This window comes from Pseudorca crassidens, chromosome 2 (genome assembly GCF_039906515.1).
Source record: "Pseudorca crassidens isolate mPseCra1 chromosome 2, mPseCra1.hap1, whole genome shotgun sequence".
Classification (NCBI taxonomy): Eukaryota; Metazoa; Chordata; class Mammalia; order Artiodactyla; family Delphinidae; genus Pseudorca; species Pseudorca crassidens.
Window position 1 is genome coordinate 21,134,146 of NC_090297.1, and position 26,334 is coordinate 21,160,479.

At 43.1% G+C, this 26,334-nt stretch overlaps 1 protein-coding gene across 5 annotated transcripts in view; it reads left to right on the forward strand.

Annotated features, from left to right (window-relative positions):
- Positions 1–428: 428 nt before the first annotated feature.
- WDTC1 (WD and tetratricopeptide repeats 1) overlaps positions 429–26,334 on the forward strand; it is a 72,129-nt gene continuing 46,223 nt past the window's right edge. The window contains exons 1-3 of one of the 5 annotated variants that reach the window (XM_067724985.1): positions 429–498; positions 19,409–19,556; positions 20,933–21,016. In XM_067724985.1, coding sequence (XP_067581086.1) covers positions 19,509–19,556; positions 20,933–21,016 — 132 coding nt within the window. In that variant the 5' untranslated portion in view covers positions 429–498; positions 19,409–19,508. Of the gene's footprint in view, positions 499–539; positions 978–19,408; positions 19,557–20,932; positions 21,017–26,334 lie in introns of those variants that run through there. The other 4 variants (XM_067724987.1, XM_067724984.1, XM_067724988.1 and 1 more) reach the window with 4 other exon arrangements.

The following is a 26,334-nucleotide window of genomic DNA, read 5'->3' on the forward strand; positions in this document are numbered from 1 at the left end:
TGTGTGTGTGGCTGGCTCCCCTCCAGGCCACCGGTGTAGACTGATTATCTTTTATGCTCTTCCTTCAGGGCGGGAAGCCAAGAGTGAGGAATGTATCACTTCAGCAGCCCCCCAGAGCAGGAAGAAGTAAGGTGAGACTTGGCTCTGGGGTGACCCTGGGGCCCCAGCCTGAAGAGTCCCCCAATTAAGGGGCTCTGAGGGAGTCTTGAGGAGGCTCTTAGGAGACTGTGTCGGGCTCTGGGGGCAATGGGTGAGGGGAGTGTCCCAGAAGCGACAGGAGGGAGCATTTTACGCTCACATAGGGTGGAAGGTGCGTCCGGGTAACTAATGGCAACTGGGCGGGGTGAGCCCGCGCTGCGGGAGCTCTTCGACGGAGAAAAACTACGACTCCCAGGTTGCTCCAGGCTTAGCCCGGCTTTTCCGCCCGCCCACTGGCTGCCGGTCTGGCGAGCAGCGAAGCGGATTGGCCGCGGCCATGCGGGGCTCCCCAACTAGCAGGTTAGTAGGCGCCACCGGCAGCAGACGTTGACCAGGAGAGGGGGGTGGAGGGGCCCCTGATCGCCATTCTGGAAACGGCCGGGCGCTGTCTCTGTAGCGTAGCCGCTGGCTGTGAGGCGCGGGGCGGGGGCGGAGACTGCGTGGCGCAGGCGCGGTGCTGGGCTTCTCCTGGGTCCCCAGACAGCTGGAGGAGATAAACAGAGGAGGAGGAGGGAGGGGAGTGCGTGTGTGAGAGCGCGCGAGGGAGTGTGAGTGTGTGTGAGCGCGGGTGTGAGGCGGTGCGCAGGGGCGGGCGGAGGCGCTGTCCGGCCCCGGCCAGGCGCCAGGCGGGGAGCATGGGAAGGGGCTAGAGCTGCCCGGGCCCTCCAGCCCCCTCCCCGGGATCCGCGCCCCCCCTCCGGGGAGAGGGGCCGGGCCCCCCGGACGGACATGGGCTCCTGAAGTTGCGCCGACACCGGTCCTGGGAAGAGGCCTGACAGGTACGGGTAGCCGCCGCCCCCTGCTCTCCGCGGGCGCCGAGGCGAGGACCGGCTCCGGCAGCCTCGGCACACGGGCCGCCAGCTCTGGGCCGGCCCCAGCCCTGCCGGCCCGGGGGCCTGGACCCGTCCGCCTGAGGGCTCCGGGGTGTCCCGAGAAGGGGCAGGCCTCGCCGGGTCGGAGGGCAGAGTGGGCCGGGGGCGGGGTGGGGACGGAGGGCTGGCAGGGACGTGGAGGGAAGGCTCTGGGAGTTTGGGGAGGCTCTTCCGAGGGAGAGGTGGAAGTCGTCCCATCACGGGACTTTTTTGCGGAGTTTTTGTTTGACATCTGATCTGGCGCGGGTCTCAGGAAGAAGGGGGCAGGTGGAAGTGTCGGGAGGGCAACGTTGACCTGACCTGCTCTCTCTTAGTTTCCATCTGTGTGTGTGTGTGTCCGTCCCCGTGTCCAGTCCAGGCTTCTGGCAGCCGCAGATGCCTTCAGTGGCCCATCCTGGCACCAAACTGAACTCTGCCGAGGTGTTTCCACCAGGCGACTGTAGCGCCCGTACAAAGGGCCTTTACTTGGGAACTGGCTATTCAGTACCCACTTCAAAGGGCAAATGGGAAGTGTGGAGTAGGAGAGAGACTGCGACCCAGCAGGATCCAATTCTCGTTGCTGAAAGCTGCAGTGAGACGCCCCCTTGCCAGCCAGGTTGAATTCGCATAGTGCCCTCTGGCTCTCTCTTCTGCAGGTGTACTACTAGGGTCTCTAGAAAAGAGGCATCGGGATTTATGACTAATGTCTAACAACCTAATTTGACTATTTCCTCCAAAGGCCTTTCCTTCTATGACTTTCTTTAACTTCCTGAGGTAGTGGTAAAGCAACTTTAAAAAGTTTTCCTCTCAAGTTAGTGAGTTTAAAAGCATGGTAGGGTGGATGTAGCTTCCCCATTCTTCCCAAAGATGGGGTAGATGATCAGGGCAAAGTGGCAGTTAAGTCTTCCCTTTTAATAAGGCCTGAAACAGTTTTGAGAAGAAGATTATTATTCTGAGGTCACTTCCTGACTCAAAGGCATTATGAAATCCCCACCTAGGGCACAGGTATGCCCCGTGGCCTCACTAAGCTTTTCTGTACATTGCAGTCCTCCTTGAGTGGCCAGTCTGTGTTCACTAAGTTGAAGGAACTACTAAAGGATATTTTTGGTTTGAATTCTGGCTGCTGCTTCTTTGTAATTATATTTTTAAAGGGATTGAATTGAATCTTGGCTATTGAGCATAGTGATAGCCAGATCCTCTATCACAGGCCAAGGAGTAATTAGTAGGGCTCCTTTGGGCCGAGTCTAAGACTAACAATGGATTTTTTCATTGCAGTTTGTTGTATTTCATCGGCAGGTGGGAAACAACCTTTTCTGCCATAGTTTGTGATCATGCTGCTTAATTCTGGAGTCCAGCTGTCCTTCCCTCTTAACCTCTTTGGGGACACTTACGTTCAGGTCACATCCCACTTTGTAGAAGCAGTGCTTTGGGTCAACTCTGAAGAGTAACTGAACAACAATTCATATTTCTGCCTGGGACTCCTTCCCTTGGGGTCACTGAAGGAAAGAGAATATGTGTAGTGATTGTGGTGATGGTGTTAACATTGATGATTTGCCAGTTTTGTGTTTTAAAGTTGTGAAACAGCTGACAGTTTTTCTAGCTGGTAAGAACTCATGGGACATCCTATGGAGGGTATTTTCACGCATGTGGGCTTCAGAATCTGGAAGGATACAACTGAAGAAGCCCGCTGCTAAAATCTGTGGCTCCTGAGGGGCCAACTGCTGGGAAGACCCAAAAGTGTGACTTTAATTATTCTTCAATTATTTTTATTTTTCTTCTCTCCTTTTTGAATTAAGGCGTATAGCCCACGTGTGCAGTCCTGGGTCTCAGAGAGGGAGTCATAGACAACGTGTAATGTGGTGATACTTAACCTTTTCATTTGGGCCACTGGTTTAATGATCCATTCTGTTTCCTTTCTTCTTTTATCCTCACCTTTCCAGATTCTCCACTGCATCTTTGGGCTGCCAAACCCATATAATTCTTAGGCTGTGCTTTCTTCTCAGCTGTCTAATAAGCTCTTCAAAAACCCAAGCCCTGACAATTGCCATCAGAAACCAGTCCCTTGGTGTTACGTTTAATTCTGGCTAATTTACTTTGAGGGATATTTACTAACTGGAATACATCCTAAAAAGTGACTGACATTTATTGAGGGCCTGGTATATGTCACGCTCTGTGCTAGGTAGTGTTCTTACTTTATCTAATTTAACCTTCATGACTACCGTGTGAAGTGAAAGTTTTTCCTATTATACATATGAAGACACAGGTTCAGAGAGGTAAAATAACTTGCTTAAGGTCACACAGCTAGTAAGTGAAAGGATCAGAATTCAGACCCAGGTCTGTCTCCTCAGGGACTGTGACACTTGAGCAAGGGCTGAAAGGACCAAAACTAAGAGCCTGGGGGAACACATACTTGAAGAACTGTCTTTGGAAAAGGAACTGGACTTTCTCTGTGTGATTCTGCAAGGCAGCACTAGGATCAAAGGATGGAAATTCCAAGAGGGTAGATGTTGGCTTGACAGGAGAGAATTTGGCTTTCTAAAAACACAATGGGCTGCCTTGTGGGGGAGTGAGTTACCCATCATTGGAGGTATTCAAGCAGAGGCTTTGCCACTTCTTATCAAGGATATGGTAGAGTAGTTCATACTTATGTAGTTAAATTGGACTGAGTTTTTTTTTCAGTATTTTAAACTCTGTTATTATATCAAATTCCTGTCATTTTGATCTGTAAAAATCTAATATGTATTGAATACTTACTTTGTGCCTGGCACTTGCTGAACACTTTTCCTACAATATTTCATTTAATCTTCAGAAGTCCCCTGAGGTAAGTATTATCACTATTTCCACTTTACAAATGAGGAAACTGAGGGTCCAGAAAGTTGAAAAATATGCTGGAGGTTACACAGCTAGTAGTAGTAGGGCTGATATTTGAACCTATGTCTGCACCTTCTTAGCTGTGTAACCTAGAGTAAAGCACATGTTCTCTCTGAGCTATACTTTCGTCATATGTGAAATGAGCACCTACATTACAGTGGGTATATAAGGACTAAATGATGTAATACATGCTTTTCACTAGATCTCATCTTTTGCCCCCAAGAGCCTGGGTTTGGGGGTAAAGGGCTGCCACTTTGGTTTCTTCAGGTTGAATTCAGGCCTGACTGAAACCCTGAGAGTCCTGGGGTTCATTCTTGGTGCTATTAGTAACAGCTGCTGACTCCACAAAGGGCTTTGTGGCATTAGTAACTAATACCTTAAAAACTTGAGGCCTGAATAAGAGGAGTATTCAGCCAACAGGTTGGAGTATTGGAGGCAGTGTCAGAAGCTGTGTGGAAAGAAAATTCTCACCCTATTGTAGAATCAGATTCAGGGATCACTGTTTGCATTTTTATATTTAATGTCTTATTTTAGGGTGAACAAGGTCACAACTGCTAGAGCTGTGACAGAGCGGGATGCCAAGAATAATAACCCTTAATCCTCCCTGTAGCCATCTGGGGAGGTATTAACCCCATTTTCTTGGGGAAGGGAGCAGAGCAGGATCAGTCCTTGCCCAGGTAGCTATCTACAAGCTCTCTAGAGACAGTGTTAGGGTCAGGACCTTGGTAAAATTTTGTCCTTGTTCATAACCCCCAGATTCTGTTTTCAGAAAGCATAAAACTGTGCTTATTCCTGAACCTTTTAGAGAGCCTTTATCAGAATGGGAGGCAGGCGTTTCTGGTCAGGGAGCTTCATCAGTTGAGGCCTGAGTGTTTGGGTGCCAGTGGCTTACCTGGTTCCCTCTTGAGTCAGACATCTGGATGTAACACAGCTGCAAATGAATCAGAAAGGAAGCATTTCCAAATTGACTGGCTTAGTTTTCCTTGACCTTTCTGCTAGGAGTAAAGTTAGGGGGCAAAACTTAAAAGGCTCCCCTGTGAAAAGGTACTTTGAGTTGTGGCAGGATTTGGAAAGATGCAAGTTAAAGGCAAAATGCAAGACTGTGGATGCTCTTGAATACAATGAGAAAGGCTAGCATTATCGGAATATGCTTCCATTTCTCTTTCTGTTCCCTTCCATTACCTTAAGGTAATTGTGGCCCTAGGAGAAGGCAGATAAATTATCTATGATCACTGAAAAGCAAAGCTCTGAAAACATCAGGAAAATTTTTCACAAAACTCAAATCGCGATACAGAACCATACAGGCAGAGAAGACATCCAGGTGAGTTTTCATCCAGAGCCTCCCACAAGTGAAGCATTTCTTAGGATGGCCTTCCACAGAGAAAGCTTCAGTCAGCCCCATGTGGAATCATTTAAGCCAGGAGCCTCAAAGATGGCAGAGAACTTTTCCGAAGATGCTTTGCCGATGGGCTTGTCCTACCATCCACACCTTTCTCAGATGATGTCCTTGTGCCAACTTAGTCCATGACCCTGAAATGCAATCTTTAAATTTGTGTTTAAGACCAGCAGAGTCAAGGTGATTTTGATTCCTTAGCCTAACCCTAAGAAACGGTAAGAGACAAAGTTTCTATTGGGGAAGACTGCTTGGATGTGGTCTGATTAAAGATAATAGTAGTAACTCTTTCTTAGTGGCCAACAGCCTGGGTCCTGGAGTTAAGCTATCTAGTTTGACTCTTCATTTAATTACTGTAACTTTGGGCAAGTTAACTTCTCCATGCCTCAGATCCTTTATCTATAAAATGAGGATAATAGTAGGACCTGTCTCACAGGGCTGTTATGAGGAGTCTGTCAGATAACACTTGTAAAATGTTTAGAATGTTCAGTAAATATTATTTACTATGCCCAGTGTCAGGCATTTTACATATGTGGCTCTTCCATTCCTCATCAGTCTGTGAAGGTAGGCTTTATCATCCCTGGTTGGTTTTTTTTTCGGTACAAGGGCCTCTCACTGTTGTGGCCTCTCCCGTTGCGGAGCACAGGCTCCGGACGCGCAGGCTCAGCGGCCATGGCTCAGGGGCCCAGCCGCTCCACGGCATGTGGGATTTTCCCGGACCGGGGCACGAACCCGTGTCCCCTGCATCGGCAGGCGGACTCTCAACCACTGCGCCACCAGGGAAGCCCAATCCCTGTTTTTCTTTTAATTTATTTATTTATTTATTTATTTTTGGCTGCTCCAGGTCTTAGTTGTGGCGTGCGAGATCTTCGTTGCAGCATGTTTAGTTGAGGCATGCGGGATCTTTAGTTCTGGCATGCAGACTCTTAGTTGAGGCATACATGTGGGATCTAGTTCCCCGACCAGGGATCAAACCTGGGCATCCTGCATTGGCAGCATGGAGTCTTACCCACTGGACCACCAGGGAAGTCCCATCATCTCTGTTTTATAGATTGGAAAACTGAGGTTTAGAAATACTGTCACACAGAAAGTGGGTGGCAGAACTGGATTGAACTTTAGGACTGTCGGACTCCACAGCCCAACTCTTTTTATTTTATTATACTAGTTCCAATTACCTTTATGCATTGGAAGTGCTTTTTTTTTTTCCTATAGGATTGCTTCAGTAGGAAAACCATCGCAAATAGAGTGAAAGGAAACTTGCATACATCTTTTGCATAATTCAGAATGTTGAAAGGGGGTCAGCTGTCACTCAATGGGAGCACCTCCCTGCAGTGGTAGGCAGCAAGTCCAGAGGAAAGAGAATACAGATGACTTGGGTTCCATCTCCACTCTACTGCTACCTAGCAGTGTGTCCTTAGAATTATGGGATAAGGGCATTGGAACGGGTTTTGCAGCTCATCTCAGAGTCTACCTCTCATTTTACAGATGGGTAAATAGGCTGAGGGAATGAAATGTCATACTCAGAGTCACACAGCCAGAGTTAGAGGCAGATCTTGGCCTGGAGCACAAGACCCTAATCCCGGTTTAGTGCTTCTTCCTCAGTACCACATAGCATTGTGCTTCAGTTCTCCTTTGTTAAATGGGGATGATAATAACTTTCTAGCTTCCTCACAAGATTGTTGTGAGGTTCAAATGAAAAGCATGAACAAAAGCATTCTGATAGGTATAAAATACTGTTTGTATGCAAGGTAGTCATGCTGTTACTCATTCAACAAGTATTTATTGGTACCTGCTAAGCCCACATCACTCCTTGGGGACCCAGGAGGATCAATAGGTGAATCAGATAAAGAGCTGGCCCTCAGGATGCTTTTAGTCTTTTAAGGAAGAGAAGCCACATAAATAACTACTGTTCAAGTTAGGAGACAGATGAAGGAAAGGGTGAGAACTAAATTTTCTTTTCATAAGTTGTCATTTTGAGGTAGAGAAAAGAAGAAAGTGTTTGGGGACTTTTCCTCCTTTACAATTGAGATATAATTTACTTACCATAAAACCTACCCTCTTAATGTGTGCAAATCTGCGCTTTTTAATATATTCACAAAGTTGTGCAACCATCACCAATATCTAATTCTGGAACATTTTCATCACCCCCCAAAAGAAACCCATACCCTTTAGCTATCACTGCCTACCCCCAATCGTCCCATCTTCTCCCTCAACACTAGACAACCACTAATCTACTTTCTGTCTCTATAGCTTTTTCTATTCTTGACATTTCATATAAATGGATTCATACAATATGTGGCCTTTTGGGACTGGCTTCTTTCCCTTAACACAATGTTTTCAAGTTTCATCCATGTTATGGATGAATCAGTACTTCATTCCTTTTTATGGAAGAATAATATTCCGTATATGGATATACCACATTTTATTTATCCATTGATGGACATTTCGGTTGTTTCTACTTTGGGGATATTATAAACAATGCTGCTATGAGTGTTCATGTACAAGTTTTCATGTGGACATAGGTTTTCATTTCTCTTGGAGTAGATACCTAGGAGTAAAATTTCTGGGTCATATGGTCACTCTAAGTTTAACTTTTTGAGAGGAGGCTTTTCTTAAACGATTTTTTCTTATTGAAAATAATACTGTCACTCACACTTAGTATTTACAGTGTGCCAGTTATCCCGTGTAATCCTCACAACAGCCCTGAGGTAGGTACAATCATTATCTCTGTGTAACAGTTGAAAAAACAGCCAGTGTTTCTTGAATTATCACATGCCAGGTATTGTGCTAAGTGTTTTACAATGCATTACCTCATTAATGCTCCCAATAACCCTGTGAGATAGATATTATTACATATACCTATATAGCAGGTAAAAACAAAACAAAAAACCCAGGAGCTTAAAAGTAAACCGTTTTGGCGGCTTCCCTGGTGGCGCAGTGGTTGAGAGTCCGCCTGCCGAGGCAGGGGACATGGGTTTGTGCCCCGGTCCGGGAAGATCCCACATGCCGCGGAGCGGCTAGGCCCGTGAGCCATGGCCGCTGAGCCTGCGCATCCGGAGCCTGTGCTCCACAACGGGAGAGGCCACAACAGTGAGAGGCCCGCGTACCGCAAAAAAAAAAAAAAGGTAAACAGTTTTGCCCAAGAACGCAACCTAGTGTGTGGTAGAGCCAGATTCAAACTCAAGTTTCTTTCCATCCAAAGCTAGTTTCTAATGACTATTTCCACATTAACACAAAACAATAAAAGTTAACAGTAGAATACTTGGAAAATACACAGGAACAGAAAGAAAAATATATCGCCTGTTGTCCTACCAGAGACATGACCACTGGCTAACAATTTTGGTGCATATCCTTCTTGTTATAGCATTACATATGTACATTTTTTGGTTTGTATTTTTTCCCCCAAGGCTGGGATGGCTATATATATGTCTTAAACCTAATTTTTAAACTAAAATGATTAATGGTTTTTCCATTTCATTAAGCAGTCTTCCATGTTTTGAATGACTCTATAATAGGAAAAAAAGTGGGTTTTTTGGGGTTTTTTTGCCGCATCATGAGGCTGGTGGAAACTTCGTTCCCCAACCAGGAATCGAACCCGGTGCCCCGGCAGTAGAAGCGCGGAGTCCTAACCACTGGATGGCCAGGGAATTCCCAGAAAGAAAGATTTTTAAAAGGGCTTTATTAGAGAGAATTCCAAATGTATACAAAGTAGAAGAGTATAATAAACCGCTATGTACTCATCATCCTATCTCAATAACTGTCAACATCCTGCCATTCTTTTTTTTTGCAGTACGCAGGCCTCTCACTGTTGTGGCCTCTCCCTGTTGTGGCCTCTCCCTTGCGGAGCACAGGCTCTGGATGCGCAGGCTCAGTGGCCCTGGCTTACAGGCCCAGCCACTCCGCGGCATGTGGGATCTTCCCGGACCGGGGCACAAACCCGTGTCCCCTGAATCGGCAGGCGGACTCTCAACCACTGCACCACCAGGGAAGCCCCCCATCCTGCCATTCTTGTTTCACCTATACCTCCCCTGCTTTCCACCCACTCATTCTATTTTTTAGGTGAAATTTAGAAACATGAAAACACACTAATCTTGATTGTATAATTTTAACAAATGGATATACCCATGTGAACATACCTCCAATATCCGTGAAATCATACTCCCATCAATATATAGAGAGCCTTCTATCACTCTAGAAAGTTCTCTGGTGTCCTTTTCTTGCCAATCTCCACACACCCAGGCAACATTTCTGATTTTTTTTAACTATACTTTGCCTGTTTTAGAATTTCATATAGATGGAATCATACAGTATGTACTTTACGTCTGGCTTCTGTTGCTCAGAATCTAAGAGATTCTTCCATGTTGTTGCCTGTATTAGTAGTTCCTTTTTTTTTTTTTTCTGTACGCGGGCGTCTCACTGTTGTGGCCTCTCCCGTTGCGGAGCACAGGCTCCGGAAGCGCAGGCTCAGTGGCCATGGCTCACGGGCCCAGCCACTCCGTGGCATGTGGGATCTTCCTGGACGGGGCATGAACCCGTGTCCCCTGCATCGGCAGGCAGGCTGTCAACCACTGCGCCACCAAGGAATCCCTCCTTTTTTCTTTTATATAATAACTTTGTTGGGATATAATCCATATGCCATATAATTCATGCATTTAAAGTATACAATTCATTGGTTTTTAGTAGACTCACAGATGTGCAACGACCACCACAGTCAATTTTAGAACATACTTATCACCTCAAGAATAAACTCCAAACCACAGTGAAATACCACTTCACATCCACGAAGATGGCTATAATTAAAAAAAAAAAAAAGTGTTGGTGAGGGTGTGGAGAAAGTGGGGCCCTTATACATTGGCTGATGAGACTGTAAAATGGTGCAACTACTATGGAAAACAGTTTGGCGATTCCTCAGATAGTTAAACATAGAATTACCATATGACCCAGCAATTCCACTCCTAGGTATATACCCCAAAGAATTGCAAACAAGTACTCAAACAGAGACTTGTACATGAATGTTTATAGCAGCACTATTCACAATGGATGAATGGATAAACACAATGTGGCATAGCAGTGCAATGGAATAGTACTCAGCCATAAAAAGGAACGAAGTACTGATACGTGCTGCAACATGGATGAACCTCAAAACATTATAATACGTGAAAGAGGCCAGACACAAAAAGGCCACAAATTGTAGGATTCCATTTATATGAAAAACCTAGAATAGATAAATCCATAGATACAGAAAGTAAATTAGTAGTTGCCAGGTGCTGGGGGGAGGAGGGAATAGGGAATGACTGCTTAATGGGTATGAGGTTTTCTTTGGGGTTGATGGAAATGTTTTGGAATTAGCTAGAGGGGGCGGTCCCACAACATTGTGAATGTACTAAATACCACTGAATTGTACACTTTAAATGATTAATTTTATGTTACGTGAGTTTCAATTCAATTAAAAAAAAAGGAAACATATCCTTTAGTTATCACCCCTCTACCTCCTGTCCCCTCCAGCCCCAAGAAATCACAAATGTACTTTCTATTTCTATAGATTTGCCTATTCTGGACTTTTTATATAAATGGACTTATATGATATGTGGGCTTCTTTCACTTAGCATAATGTCTTCAAGTTTCATCCATGTTGTAGACATGTCTCAGTACTTCATTCCTTTTTCTGGCCAAATAACTTTCGATTGTATGGATAAACCACCTTTTGTTTATCCATTGATCAGTTGATGGACATTTCGGTGGTTTCTACGTGTTACCTATTGTGAATAATGTTACTATGTGCATTCTTGTACACGTTTTCTTATGGAGTTTCTTTGTTTTGTTTTGTTTTTTTTACTGGTACGCGGGCCTCTCACTGTTGTGGCCTCTCCCGTTGCGGAGCACAGGCTCCGGACGCACAGGCTCAGCGACCACAGCTCACGGGCCCATCCGCTCCGTGGCATGTGGGATCTTCCCAGACGGGGGTACGAACCCGTGTGCCCTGCATCGGCAGGCGGACTCTCAACCACTGCGCCAACAGGGACGCCCGAATTTCTTTGTTTTTAACAAAGTCACTTTTTTTTCCTCCTGACCTTGCATTTCAAAGCTAGCAGAGGTAATAAAGACATCCTATTCTCTGTGCCCCACCATCTGCAGTGGAATCCTCAGTGTCAGCTTTGTTTCTCTGGTAGGGAATGAAATATGGAAGAAATGTTGTAACTATGCCAGTGAGTATAGATAACAGGAGTTATCAGGTCTTAGTAGAATTCAGGTTTGGTGGAAGTCTATTAAGCACCTACCACGATCCAGGTATATATTTTGTACTTTCATATATATTTCATCATTTATTCCTCACAAAGATCCATTGAAGTAGGTTAGTATCCCTATATTACAAATGAGGAAATTGAAACTCAGAAACATTAAGTAACTTGCACAACTACGGGGCTGAAATTCAGGCCCAGGTGCCTAAGTATTTCAAGTCTGCTTCTCTTTCTGCTGCACTAACCAGAGCCTAAACAAGGACTATGGCACACCTGAAATGGGTGGTTCCTCATGTTTGTTTGGATATTACCAATTCAATCCTTGGTTCCAGATGAGTAATCTTCTCCAGATGTACTTTCTTCTAGGGTTTGGTAACCTTAGGCTCTTATATTACTGGTACCCTTTTCATTTTGAAGTGCGAGATTAATTCCTCCACATTTAACTGTTAGTTGAATTTTATTAGCTTCCTTTGTAACTATACAAAGATGTGCCCATTGAAGAAAGTTTCCCAGTAGCCTAAGTTTTTGGTTAATCATTAGAGAAATGCAAATTAAAACTACAGTGAGATATCATCTCACACCGGTCAGAATGGCCATCATAAAAAAATCTAGAAACAATAAATGCTGAAGAGGGTGTGGAGAAAAGGGAACATTCTTGCACTGTTGGTGGGAATGTAAATTGAATGGAGAACAGTATGGAGGTTCCTTAAAAAACTAAAAATAGAACTACTATACGACCCAGCAATCCCATTACTGGGCATATGCCCTGAGAAAACCATAATTCAAAGAGTCGTGTACCAAAATGTTCATTGCAGCTCTGTTTACAGTAGCCAGGACATGGAAGCAACCTAAGTGTCCATCAACAGATGAATGGATAAAGAAGATGTGGCACATATATACAATGGAATATTACTCAGCCATAAAAAGAAATGAAATTGAGTTATTTGTAGTGAGATGGATGGACCTAGAGTCTGTCATACAGAGTGAAGTAAGTCAGAAAGAGAAAAACTACTGTATGCTAACACATATATATGGAATCTAAGAAAGAAAGAAAAAAAAAATGGTCATGAAGAACCTAGCGGCAAGATGGGAATAAAGACACAGACCTACTAGAGAATGGACTTGAGGATATGGGGAGGGGGAAGGGGGGGCTGTGACAAAGTGAGAGAGTGGCATGGACATATATACACAACTAAAATAGATAGCTCGTGGGAGGTAGCCGCATAGCACAGGGAGATCAGCTCGGTGCTTTGTGACCGCCTGGAGGGGTGGGATAGGGAGGGTGGGAGGGAGGGAGACGCAAGAGGGAAGAGATATGGGAACATATGTATAACTGATTCACTTTGTTATAAAGCAGAAACTAACACACCATTGTAAAGCAATTATACTCCAATAAAGATGTTAAAAAAAAAGTTTGTGGAAGGGATGGTGTTAAGTTCTAGGCATTTTAGAGCTCTGGGAATAGAATACCTTTTAGAAGGTGTAACATCTGCATAGCAGCTCATATTTTCTTTATAACATTAAATCAGGGCTTCCCTGGTGGCGCAGTGGTTGAGAGTGCGCCTGCCGGTGCAGGGGGCACGGGTTCATGGCCCGGTCTGGGAAGATCCCACATGCCGCGGAGCGGCCGGGCCCGTGAGCCATGGCCGCTGAGCCTGCGCGTCCGGAGCCTGTGCTCTGCAAAACATTAAATCATATCTTTTCCTTTGTGCCTTAGGTATTTTTATATTTCTCGTATTCCTGACTCCTAGAAGCTGGCTTCCTTCTTCCTCTTTTCCATTTAATATCAGCTAGAGTTTGCCTGCAATATCCTGAATTACAAGTAAATGCCATTCCTAAACCTTTGTATTCTAGCTAGAGGAAGTTTTTATTGAGCTTTCACGTTCTGCCAACAAATTAGCCCTCAGTGTTATTAGAGCTTTAAGTGTGAAAATCAGGGTTTATTCATTAACTGTGCTATCCTTAGGATGAAGAAGATACATTAAAAGTTGCTTGTTGTCTGGGAATTCCCTGGTGCTCCAGTGGTTAGGACTCGACACTTTCACTGTGGTGGCCAGGGTTCAATTCCTGGTTGGGAAACTAAGATCCCGCAAGCCATGTGACTCAGCCAAAAAAAAAGTTGCTTGTGGTCTGTTAAAGTCCTTATTCTTCATTATTGATTTCCCAGTTGTCTGTCTAGCTCTACTGTTATATGTTTAGTTTGTTTCCCCTACTGTCATTTTTGTGCTCTCTTCTAAGATGTGTGAATAAATGAGTATAAATAAAATTTAATTTATTATTCCATGTTGTTCCTTCTGAATTTACTGTCCTAGCTATTCGTTTTGGTCGTTTGGTTAAATTAGCCTTTTTCAGTCCCTCTTTGGAGCTCTGATTACAGTAGCCTTGGTGCCATTGATATACAATTAATGACAACTATATTGTGTGCTCTTGAAGAGACGGGTCTGTGTTCGGCTTGTTCTTTGCTGTATTTTCAAAGTTTAGCGTAGTGCCTGGCAAAATAGGCACTGAAATTTTTACCTTATGGATTCCTTTTTTTTTTTTTTTAATTTGGCTGCATCAGGTCTTAGTTGAGGCATGCGAACTCTTCCTTGTGGCATGCGAACTTTCATTTGTGGCATGTGGGATCCAGTTCCCTGACCAGGGATTGAACCCGGGCCCCCCGCATTGGGAGCACAGAGTCTTGGCCACTGGACCACCAGGGAAGTCCCCACCTTATGGATTCTTGAAGTCACTTATTTCCGTCTTTTTGCCCCTCAGCAGAACTGAGCATTATGTAATTTGCATACTGCACCAGAGATAGAAATCCCCTTGATGTAGTCTTTTCTAGAGTTTAATCATATATAATATATATAACTTCCTTTTGCCAATTCCAGTCTTTCATTCGTATCATTTCATATTTATGAGTTCTTTATAGAATTGACTATTTCCTAACCTTCCTTAAAATAATGCTTTTAAAATTTGACCATGGGGCTTCCCTGGTGGCGCAGTGGTTGAGAGTCCGCCCGCCGTTGCAGGGGACATGGGTTCGTGCCCCGGTCCGGGAGGATCCCACATGCCGTGGAGCGGTTGGGCCCGTGAGCCATGGCCGCTGAGCCTGCGTGTCCACAGCCTCTGCTCCGCAGAGGGAGAGGCCACAACGGTAAGAGGCCCAAGTACCACAAAAAAAAAAAAATTTTTTTTTGACCATGATTAAATCTCCTAATATTCAAATAACTTTAATTTATTGCTCTGATCATTTGTATTTGAGAGACTTTGGACTGAAGTATGAAACTAGTTATGCCCCCTGTATATTTGAGCGTATTTCTCTCCTGAGGTGAGCCTTTACATAATCTCTGCTTAGAAGTGTTTCCAGTTATGCTTGTCTGCCTCTAAAAGTTTGTGGAAAGGCACTGTTGCCCTTCAGAGAGGAGAGGGTGGGCTGCGCTCCAGAATGAGCTATCCGCCAGCGCGCCATCATTTCTTCTCAGGATGGGAATGAAAATGTTTACCAAAATACCAACTGAGCAGTAGTTGTGTTAAATTTGACATTTTGGGTTTTAAACCTCTGCCTACCAGTCTGATACTGTTTTAAATCCCAGTTTCCATTTTATCATTTACTTGAATTGTAGTGGTTTTTGCTTGCCTGGTTTCTCTGCTTTTACCTCCCTTGTTCCTTTTAGTATTTCCAAGCCACACACCAATATTAGCTAAAGTCCCTTGCCTTTGTTTTTTTCTTTTTTTCTTTTTTGTTTGGCCTCGCCATGCGGCTTGTGGGATCTTAGTCCCCCCACCAGGGATTGAACCCGTGCCCTCGGCAGTGAAAGCGCCGAGTCCTAACCGCTGGACTGCCAAGGAATTCCCTAAAGTCCCTTACCTTTGATTCTTTGCTTTCTTAGTATAGGTACTATATCTTTCATCTCATTATTCCCTTGTGTCAAGCACAGTGCTTGGTGCTTGCTAAAAACTCAGTTTATGTTTTTAGAAAAATAATGAATGAGTAGTGACAAATTAGTTGGCTCTTTTGGGGATTCTCGTAGTGATCATTACTCTAGGAAATTACATACTGTAGTAATTTATTCATATATACTTAGTAATTAAGAGTATCCATACAGTTCTAGGTTTGAGTCCCAGCTCCACCTCCAGTTTACTAGCTGTGTGACATTGTGAAAATTGTCTCACATCTATGACTCTGTTTCTTCATCTATAAAATGATAGTAGCATCTACCATACAAGCTTTTTGAACTAATCTTAGCACTAGTTGTCTCTCTCCTCAGAAGTGTATCCCCCTAGTTCTTTGCGATTTCTTGTCATTCACGGTTCAGCTTAAATGTCATCTTCTCAGAGGGCCCCTCTGTATCAGGCAGGATTTGTAGTTGTAAGCAACAGAAACCAATTCTAGCTGATTCTTGAAAGGATATTAGGGAAACTCACAAAATATCAGGGAAGGCCGCAGAGCAGGCTTGAAGAAAGGGCTGGAACAAGGGAAACTGGTTAGCATCCAGGACCCACAGCCAGAATCATTCACGGAACCAGTCCATGAGGTCACTGCTGCCACTTATATAGCTTACACCACCACCAGCTGACTGGACCTTAATGGCAGTTATAGCACCTCTTCCTGCCAGCATGGACTTTCCATGATCCTCTGATTCGTTGACAGCAGATCCCAATTAAAGTCTGGGGCTCATGTGTCTGTTGGCATAGCCTGGGCCATATGCACACACTGTAGGTGTAAGGGAGCCTCAGAAAGAGAATCTTGACTCCACCATTCTCACTTCATAGTGAGAGGGCGCTCTGCCTCCCGCCAGACGCGTTAGATGGGGAGTTCCCAAAATACAGGAAGGGAGTTCACATGCCGAGCAGCCAGAAAACTCCAAAATACACTATATCTTCTTTGACCTCAAATCTAAAAGTAGCCCATCAATCACTCTCTGATCAACTTGTTTTATTTTCATCATAGCTCTTTTCACTACTGGATATCTTCTTATTTTATTTGTATTATTATTTGTTATCTATCCCCTCCTGCTAGAATATAGGTACCATGAGAGTAAGGAACTTGCCTATTTTGTTCACTGCTGTATCTCCTGGGCCCGGAATAGTACCTGGCATATAGTAGAAGCTTCTTGTGTTCACCTGTTAAATGAATAAATTAATGAATGAATAAATATAAAGCACTTAGCACAATTCCTGGTACATAGTAAGTACATAATATTTGGCAACTTACTATTTCTTAGCAGATAAAAGTATTTATATTCTTTTCAAAATAAAATTAAAGAAAAAACTTTATACTTACATTATTTTATTTGACCTTCCCAGTAATCTTCCAAGGAAAAGGTGTTGGGAGTAAAAAATGAGCCTTTTTCTGGTGAAGCATGCATGGCCCATTCAGTGTTTGTACCAATGCTTCCTGTGCCTGTGAGTCACAGGAATGAGGGCCTACTTAGAGAGATTAAGAGACTTGACCAAGGCCACATCACTGGCCTTACTTTTTTTTTTTTTTTTTTTGCGGTACACGGGCCTCTCACTGTTGGGGCCTCTCCCGTTGCGGAGCACAGGCTCCGGACACGCAGGCTCAGCGGCCATGGCTCATGGGCCCAGCCACTCCGTGGCATGTGGGATCTTCCCGGACCGGGGCACAAACCCATGTCCCCTGCATCAGCAGGCGAACCCTCGACCACTGCACCACCAGGGAAGCCCACTGGTCTTACTTTATATCAGATATACTCACTGACTTTGGTGTTTTCCATTGTAATAAGCCTCACCCCATATTATTGGTGATTGTGGGGCAATTACTGTTATTGTTTTGGCTTTGACCATTATATCACAAATCAGAGCCATAAACACAATTGCAGGCCAACGCTTAATTTATGTCAGTTTGTTCAAATTCATAATTTTAATTTGATGGCCAAGGGCCCCTGGAAAAGCTATTGTGGAATTGTAGTTTTCAGATGGCATCCCTGGATGTTCTTGGTGCTTGTAGGTTTTGTGAGCCTAAGTAGTGCCAGTGACTTCCATGTATCCCTGTTAATGCTCCCTAAGATGCAATGCTGGGTGACTTCCACACTGTAAGGGAAGGTTCTTGCCCTTTTAAGAGCTTTTAATCCCAAAATAGACCATGGAGGCATAAGCCCCAAAGAACTCAAGCTGAATGGGAACATCTAATCAGGCAGCAAGTTTTTTATAGTCCCACTGTGTGCCTAGCACTAAAGGAAAAAAAAATCTGCGATAACATAGTGTTTATAAATAGAGTCTCCTTTTGTGGTTAAATGCCAAAAGGAAAGGAAGGAGTCTGCTCACAGCTCAGGTGGAGAAGGTTTGGTTTTCGGAGGGTGTGCTAGGAATCTGCAGGAGGCCAGCTGGAGGAAAGCCAGGGCCAGGAGATCCAGAAGTGGCCTCGGGAGGTCCTGTTGACTTGGGAGGGTTAGCAGAGAGGCCTGATGAGCCTTACGAGCCATCATTAGAGGGCCATCATGGAGAAGGAAGACTAGACCTCCTGTGTGACTTCAGAGATAGAAACAGGACCAAAAGCTGGACATAACAGGAGGCAGAACTTTCTTTTAAAACATAGTGGTTTAAAATGTAAAATAGATAGCTAGTGGGAAGCAGCCGCATAGTACAGGGAGATCAGCAGTGCTTTGTGACCACCTAGAGGGATAGGAAGGGTGGGAAGGAGGGAGACGCAAGAGGGAAGAGATATGGGGATATATGTATATGTATAACTGATTCACTTTGTTATAAAGCAGAAACTAACACACCATTGTAAAGCAATTATACTCCAATAAAGATGTTCAAAAAACAACCCCAAAAACAGTGGTTTATTTTTTTCTCTAGTGGTTTTTTTTCTGATTGTAAAATAAAATTAATGTGCTTTTATAGAAAAAATTTGAAAACATCAAAAAGTAGAAGGAAAAAATCAGTCATACTATTTATTATCCAAAGATGGCAATTGTTATTTTTTATATTTCCTTTTTTAAACATAGCTGTGACAATAGTGTTTACTGCAAAAGCAAAATATAAACATTTGACATGATGTAAGCATTTTTCCTTCATAAGTAGCATTTCTAATGCTACATAATATCATATGGCTATACACTATTTAGCCATTCCTCTATCATTGGAAACTTGGGTGGTTTTATTTTTTTTGCTTTTACAAACTCGGTGATGAATATGTTTCAGTATGGAACTTTTTTATTTCTCATATTTTGTGCTTTCTTATGGCAAATTATCAGAAATGAGATGACTAGGTCTTTCTAACAGAGTTGTATAATAAAGGAATAGTTTGCTTAAGAAGTTCGGAGTCTGAAAGCCTACATATCAGGGTATTGAAGAAGGATTTCTTTATGTTGGACATGGTCACCATTACATTTCCTGTCTGCTCTTTGATTCTGTGAATCTGTTAGAGGGTTGAATGTTCTGTTTGTGATACTGATTTGGCTTTGGGGAGGGCCAGGCTGAAGGTCAAGGATTTTGAAGCATAATTAAAAGTTTCAGACTGGTTGCCACAGATGCATACTGAGCAAGTGAAACTTGACATCTTTCTTGCTGTATGCCTTGTTCTTACTTTGGGATGTGCTTCCATCTTCCTTCATACTCATATCCACACACACACACCCATTTTCTAGAGAAGCACACATGACTGACTCCTTCAGTGTTTGTTCCAGTACTTCCTGTGGCTGTGAATCCTTGTCTCTCCACCCCCCAACCCCCTTCACCCTCCAGAGCTTCTTCAACACTATGGAGCAGGGCCAGCACACCATGTCATAAATCACAGGCAATAGCCAGTTTACTGGGTGGGCTGGTGGGCTATTTTAGGGGTGGAATCAGGGCCCTGAAGCCACCTTACTCCATCCTCCAAGGTTTGATTATTTTTTTTCCCCCAGGTAATTAAATGTGTGTCTTGTGGACCTGGGCTTGGCTGGAATGCTCAAGGGTCCTGAAGATCCTTCTATAGCTTCCTTCTGTTGAATCCATTAAGAGAAGATGGCAAAAGTCAACATAACTAGAGACCTCATCTGTAGGCAGATAAAGGTAAGCAACCCAGACCTATGAACCAGAGCATGAGGTCCTTTTTCCCCACAGATTCATGTTATAGCTGAATAAACTGAGGACTAGAGTCTGTGACTTGCCATTAACTAATTAATGGCAGACACAGGACTAGAACCAAGGTCTCTTGACTCTGGTCTTCTTTTATCCAAGAACATGGAATCATGGAGACTCTTCTATCCAAGCACTTGTACCTGGGCTGCTGAGATTGATGGAGTCTGGTGGAGGAGGGGAGCATGTATGTGCACACCTGTGGAGGAGGCGGGGTGTGCAGCAGAAGTAAATAGAGCTTCTTCACGTTGCTCTGGCTACTCAGCTGTACATATAACAGAACCTGGGGGAGTCTTAATCCCAGTTTAGCTTAGACTCTTTCTTCTCTTCTTCGAGGGTCTCCTATACCAAAGCCTGCACCTTTTCTCTGCAGTTTGTACCTGGAAGACACTCCAATACTGTGAGATGAATAGATGACTGGGCAGTCAAGCTCATTTAGCGAGGTAGCCCAGGCTTTGTCAGGGAAGCCCTCAGTAAAGGAGCATGGGGGTTTAATGGAGGAGATTCAACCAAGACAAGATGTGCTTTTGAAGTAAGAAGCCCAGGCTGGGGTCAGGGGCTTAATCTCACCACTGCCCTAATTAACTACCTATAAGACTTTAGTCACTTTGCCTTTCTGTGCCTCAGTTTTCTGTTGTTAAATGATAATAATGTCTGTCTGCCTGCAGGCTTATCTTGAGAATGAAATCCGAAAGAACCTGAGAAAGTTCTTTGTAAAGGTTAAGCGCCAAAAATCTTTTAAAAATTAAGTGGCATGCGCATAAGCTGTGGTCACCATCCAGAAGGATTAGTGACACTTATGCCTATGCACGTTAGTCTGTGTTTTGTATATTTTCCCCTGCATCCCTGAATCCTTTTGCAGCTTTGTCCATTTGTGGGGGGGTTTGTGTGTGATTTCATTAGACTGCGTGGCCCCAAGGGCAAGGACCAATTCCTAGAGGCACAGAATCATAGAATTGGAGGGACCACTCAAGTTATTTTTCTCCTTTATATATACCCCACAATATGTGTCCTAAAGATGATGCCCACCTTCTCTAACCTAAGTATGGAAACATTCCCTATTTGTTGTTTCAATTTTTTTTTTTTTTTGGTAACCCAACAATTACAACTTAGTGCTTAATTATATCCTCTCTTCTATCGATATTATTCTCTAATCCCTGCCCAAGTATATTGTAAACTCCTGCAGGCCAATTTCTTGTTCTCTTTTCTAGCTCCTGTGGGGCCCAGCACAATGCTGCATATGTAATAGGAACATAGTAAATCATGTTAAATCGAATCAATGAATCTATGAGTTTGTTTCTCTTCCCCAGGAGCGGGGTGCCCTGAGCTTTGAGCGGCGCTACCATGTCACTGACCCCTTTATCAGACGGCTGGGCCTGGAAGCAGAGCTGCAGGTAAGAGATCCAATTTGCACCCTAGATGCAGATGACTGGCTCTCTATTCTCTGCCTGCAGAGAATCCTCTTTGCACTATTCAAGGCATAAACAGTTTTTCTCTGCAGGTCATACCTGAAGGTTACTTCTCCTTTACAGCGGTTTTATTAGGCACATAAATCTGAATCAAGATTAGTGATTGACATGGTCACACAGAAATTGTTTTATCGCCATATTATTTCCTTTGTGCTTGGAAAAAGACTATTGAATTTCATACCACTGTTTTTACTATTGGCTTGGACAGTAAAGATTCTTACCTTTGTATAGGAATTTAGAGTTTACAAAGTGTTTTCTCACACACACACACACACACACACACACACACTTGCATTTTAGCTTCAAAGAAATGCTGTGGGTGGTATATAGGAAATAGGTATTTAAAAAAAGGTTTAGAAAAACCAAGCACCTTGTCCAATGTTGTCCTGTCCAATCCAGGGGGAGTCAGGCCTACAGTCCAGATGTTCAGCTTTTTCTGTCTGACACAGAAACACTCCCCAATGTTAGCTCCATTCCCTTTCCTTCCTCAGAACTGTGTTTTGAATCCAACTTTTAGCTGTCCTCTCCAACTAAGTGTCATCTGCAGGTTGAATAAGAATTCTCTTTGGTTCCTTCACGTTAATGTTTGTAAGTAATTGTGTTGATCTTAGAAAAAGACTAGAAAGAAATTCATTGCCTACTAACAGTGTTATCTCGAGTTAATGAAATTATAGATGATTGTTATTGCTTTCTTTTCATTATAAACTTTTATCCGTTATAAAATATAATTACATTAATAGTAATATGGAAAAGATAAGTAAAAATTACTTGTTATTCCCCCCTCCCTAGTATAATTACTATGTATATACTTCCTTTTATCTTTTGCATATTTTTACATAATTGTAATCATACTTTACATTGAATTTTGTATCTTTTTTATAATAATCCTCTTCTCCATGTTACCAAGTGGTATTCACAACTTTCACTTAAAATTTTTTTTCTGATTATATAAGTAGTAAATATTATAGTAGAAAATATGGAATCGACAGAAAAATATAGAGAAGAAAACAAAATCAGTTTTAATTCTACCATCCAGAGATAAACATTGTTAATGTTTGGTATATTACTTTCATGTATTATGAAGCAGAATGCTAGTTAAGAGATGGGCATTAGAGCTGAATAAATTTAGTTTCAACACCTATCTTCTCTACAGCTATATAGCCTTGTTCAAGTTACCCTTAGTTTCCTGATCTGTAAAATGGATCAATAACTGAGAATTGTTGTGATGATTAAATGAGATGATTTTTGAAGTGCTTAATACAATGCCTGGATCATATAAGCTAGTTCAGTAAATAACAATTATTATTATGTCTTCCAGTGTTTTTTCATGCTTATGTAATTTTTTTCTGCAAAGTGGAGCTCATACCATTTACACAGTTTGCTAAACCCTTTTATACTTTTATGTCATTATTGTTTCCCCATACCTCTAAAAAGTCTTTGAAAACATGATTTTGTAAGTATATTGTATTATTTATCCTTTACTCTATTTTTTTGAATTTCTTTCCATATTTCCTTGAAACATAAAGTACATCCCTTTAGTGCACTTGGAGGTGGGGCATGCAAGGTTTTACCTCCGAGGGGACATTTGGCAATGTCCAAACAGTTTTGGCTATGAAAACTGAAAGGGTACTACTGGCATATAATGAATAGAGTATAGGGATGCTGCTAAACATTCTACAGTCATAGTACAACAAAGAATGTGCAACAAAGAATTATGCAGCGCCCAATGCCAATAACGCCGAGGTTGAGAAACCCTGCTCTGGTGGATGCTGAGTGGACAGTTGAAGGCCGGTCTTCTCCTTTTAGCTGTGCCTCCACCCAACCCATATTGTCTCTACTATCTCTTCCTGGTTTTATAACTTTGTCCACAACAGACTTGGAAACCTCTGTGAACACAAAACAGGATTCTAGCTATTATTTCCAAAGATTTGGCACTCAAATACAAAAATATGTTAAGGTGGATGCACTGTCTGAATTTGCACTTGGCTGAAGGCCACCTTAGCCGGGACCTATAGTAACAGTGCACAATATGAAGGAATGCCCACAGGTTTAGGTGTTAAAGCAAAGACCTAGTTTGGACTTCCCTAGTGGCGCAGTGGTTAAGAATCCGCCTACCAATGCACAGGACCCAGGTTGGAGCCCTGGTCTAGGAAGATCCCACATGCCGTGGAGCATCTAAGCCCATGTGCCACAACTACTGAGCCTGTGTTTTAGAGCCCACGAGCCACAACTACTGAGCCCATGCACGTAGAGCCCACGCTCCGCAATAAGAGAAGCCACTGCATTGAGAAGTCCGCGCACCAGTATGAAGAGTAACCCCCACTCGCCACAACTAGAGAAAGCCCGCGTGCAGCAACAAAGACCCAACAGAGACCTAGTTTAAATCCCAGCTTTGCCACCTGTGAGGCTTAGAGAAGTGAGAGCAGATGGAAAGAAGACTGGGAGAAAAATAGGTTTGTGAGAGAATCGGGGTTGGACCTGTAAAGTTTGAAAGCCTGTTGGATAGCTTTGTGGAGATGTCAGGTGGGCAGTTGATGGTCCTAATCAGGGGAGAGCTCTGGACTATAGGGAGAAATCCGGAGACTTCAGCGATCCATGGAGCCTTAGAGAACAGGGTCCAAGACCTAGCTCTGGAGATACTCCAGCTTTCAGAAATTGATTACAAGCTAAGGAGATAAAAAAAGTTAACCACAAAAGAGAGTCAGTGAAGTAGAACGGAAACAAAACCAGGAGAGTGTAAGGAGAGTATTTCAAGAAAGGAGTGGTCAGTTCTACTCAATGCTTCTGAAAGTTTGAATAAATGAGGACAAAACAGTGACTGTGGTCTTGACTAGAGCAGTTTTATTGGAGTGGTGAGAATAGATACTAAATTGGAGGGGTTGAGAAGTGAATTGGAGGTGAAGGAGTACAACAGCAAGTAGACAACTCTCTATTTAAAAAAATTTTTTTAGAGAATTCCCTGGCAGTCCAGTGTTTAAGACTCAGCGCTTTCACTGCATGGGCCTGGGTTTGATCCCTGGTCGGGAAACTAAGATCCCACAAGCCACACGGTGCAGGAAAAAAATAAAAAAATTTTTAAAGAGGGTGATGAAAATTTATTTATCTATTTAGTCAGTTATTACAAACTTTTCCCCTAGATGAAAGGAAAGATAGGATGTAAGCAGTAAAAAGGGTAAACTGTTGCAGGAAGGGGGACCCCTTTCCAGGGCCCGAGATTGGGGTCTTATCTAACACTCAGGAATGAATTGTCCAAGGAGACACACATGCTGACAAAGCAAGAGACTTTATTGGGAAGGGGTGCCTGGGTGGAGAGCAGGAGGGTAAGGGAACCCAGGAGAACTGCTCTGCCACGTGGCTCACAGTCTCAGGTTTTATGGTGTTGGGTTAGTTTCCAGGTTGTCTCTGGCCAATCATTCTGACTCAGGGTCCTTCCTGGTGGTGTGAGCATCACTCAGCCAAGATGGGTTCCAGTGTGAAGGATTCTGGGAGGTTGGTAGGACATATGGACTGGCGTCTCCTCTCTCCTTTTGACTTCTCCTGAATTCTTCCGGTTGGTGGTAGCTTGTTCCATGTTCTTTACCAGGATCTCCTGCTGTAAGATAACTCATGCAGCTGGTTACTATTGCCCCTGGCCAGGGTGGGTGGTTTTGGTCAGTGATTCCCCTAACAAAACTGTAAAAGATACCTTTTCTTGCTTTTCTACATCTTCTTCTCACCTTTCTTTCTTCAGCTAACTACCTGGGCAGCTGACTTGCACAGATGTATCAATAGTCTCTCTTGTCCTCTATCTTCTTGTTGGCTTTAACCAATGAGGAATCATTTCAGGAGACTGGAGGAAGAAGGACAGCTTTTTTTATTCCCTTCGCTGCCATCCTTCAGAATCACTTTATTTTGTTTTTGTTTTTGTTTTCCAGCTTTATTGAGTTGTGTAGACAGTTCTTGAAAGACCTCGTTTACAAAAGGAAGCAGAGAAATGGGGAAGTAGCTGGAGGGGCCTTCGGGATCAAAGGAGGGATTTGTAAGAATGGGAAGAGGGCTTCCCTGGTGGTGCAGTGGTTGAGAGTTTACCTGCCGATGCAGGGGACACGGGTTCGTGCCCCGGTCCGGGAAGATCCCATATGCCGCAGCGGCTGGGCCCATGAGAGGCCCGCGTACCGCAAAAAAAAAAACAACGGGAAGAAATACTAGAGGTTGTTTGTATGTTGATGAGAGAGAAGGTGGTTGCTGATAAAGGATTAGGACAGAATAACTGAAGGAGCCACGTCCTAGGGAAGGTTGGAGGGGATAGGATTTAGAGTTGAAGCAGAGGGCTTGACCTTTGGTAAGTGCGAAAACATTTCTATCATTGTTACAGGGTCCAGTGGGTTTGGCAAAAAAAGAAGCATAGACTGGGATAAAAACTGGAAAGTCATTGTAATAGTCTATAGTAGCAGTTCTCAAAGTGTGGTCTGCAGACCCCTGGGGATCCCCATGACCTCTTCAAGGGAATTCATGAGGTCAAAACTACTTTCATAGTAATACTAAGACATTATTTGCAAAAAAAAACTAATTCATTTAAAAATTTGCAAAAAAAAAGTGGTAAAACTACTGTCATTTTAGCATGAATCAAGGCAAGTAGCATCAAAGTCATTGAATTATTTACCCCATGCATTTGCAGTGACCCCCTCCCAAAAAAAGCCAGTCTTACTTAAAATGTCCTTGATTTTTACATCAATAAAATAATACAATAAAACTTATTAATTTAAAATTTCAACCCTTAAATACAGATCTCTTCAGTATTCTTTATTATGAGGTGGGAAGAATCCATAAAGTACTGCTGCTGCGTACTGAACTCTGGCGGTTGTCTTGAGGAAAAGCAGTTGTTCAATTGTTTTGAGTTGCAAGCTCAACTGGACACTTTTTTCATGGAACACCATCTGAAAGAATGGCTAGCAGATGAAAACTGGTTATTCAATTATGGGTATTTGGCAGACATTTTCTTTGAAATGAATGAAGTAAACTATCACTTCAAGAAGAACAACTGACAGTATTTGTTGCCAAGGATAAAATTTGAGCTTTAAAGCAAAGGAAAAAAAAAAAGAATATAGGAAAACTTGTATCTGCCACCATGAGCTTGATAGCCTCTCAGTACTTCTTAAAAGTCTTTTTGATGAGATCTGTAGTGATATTAACAAATGTCAACTTTATTTTATTGTTCAAATTCAGTGAGTCCTTTTTTTAAAAAAAATAAATTTATTTATTTT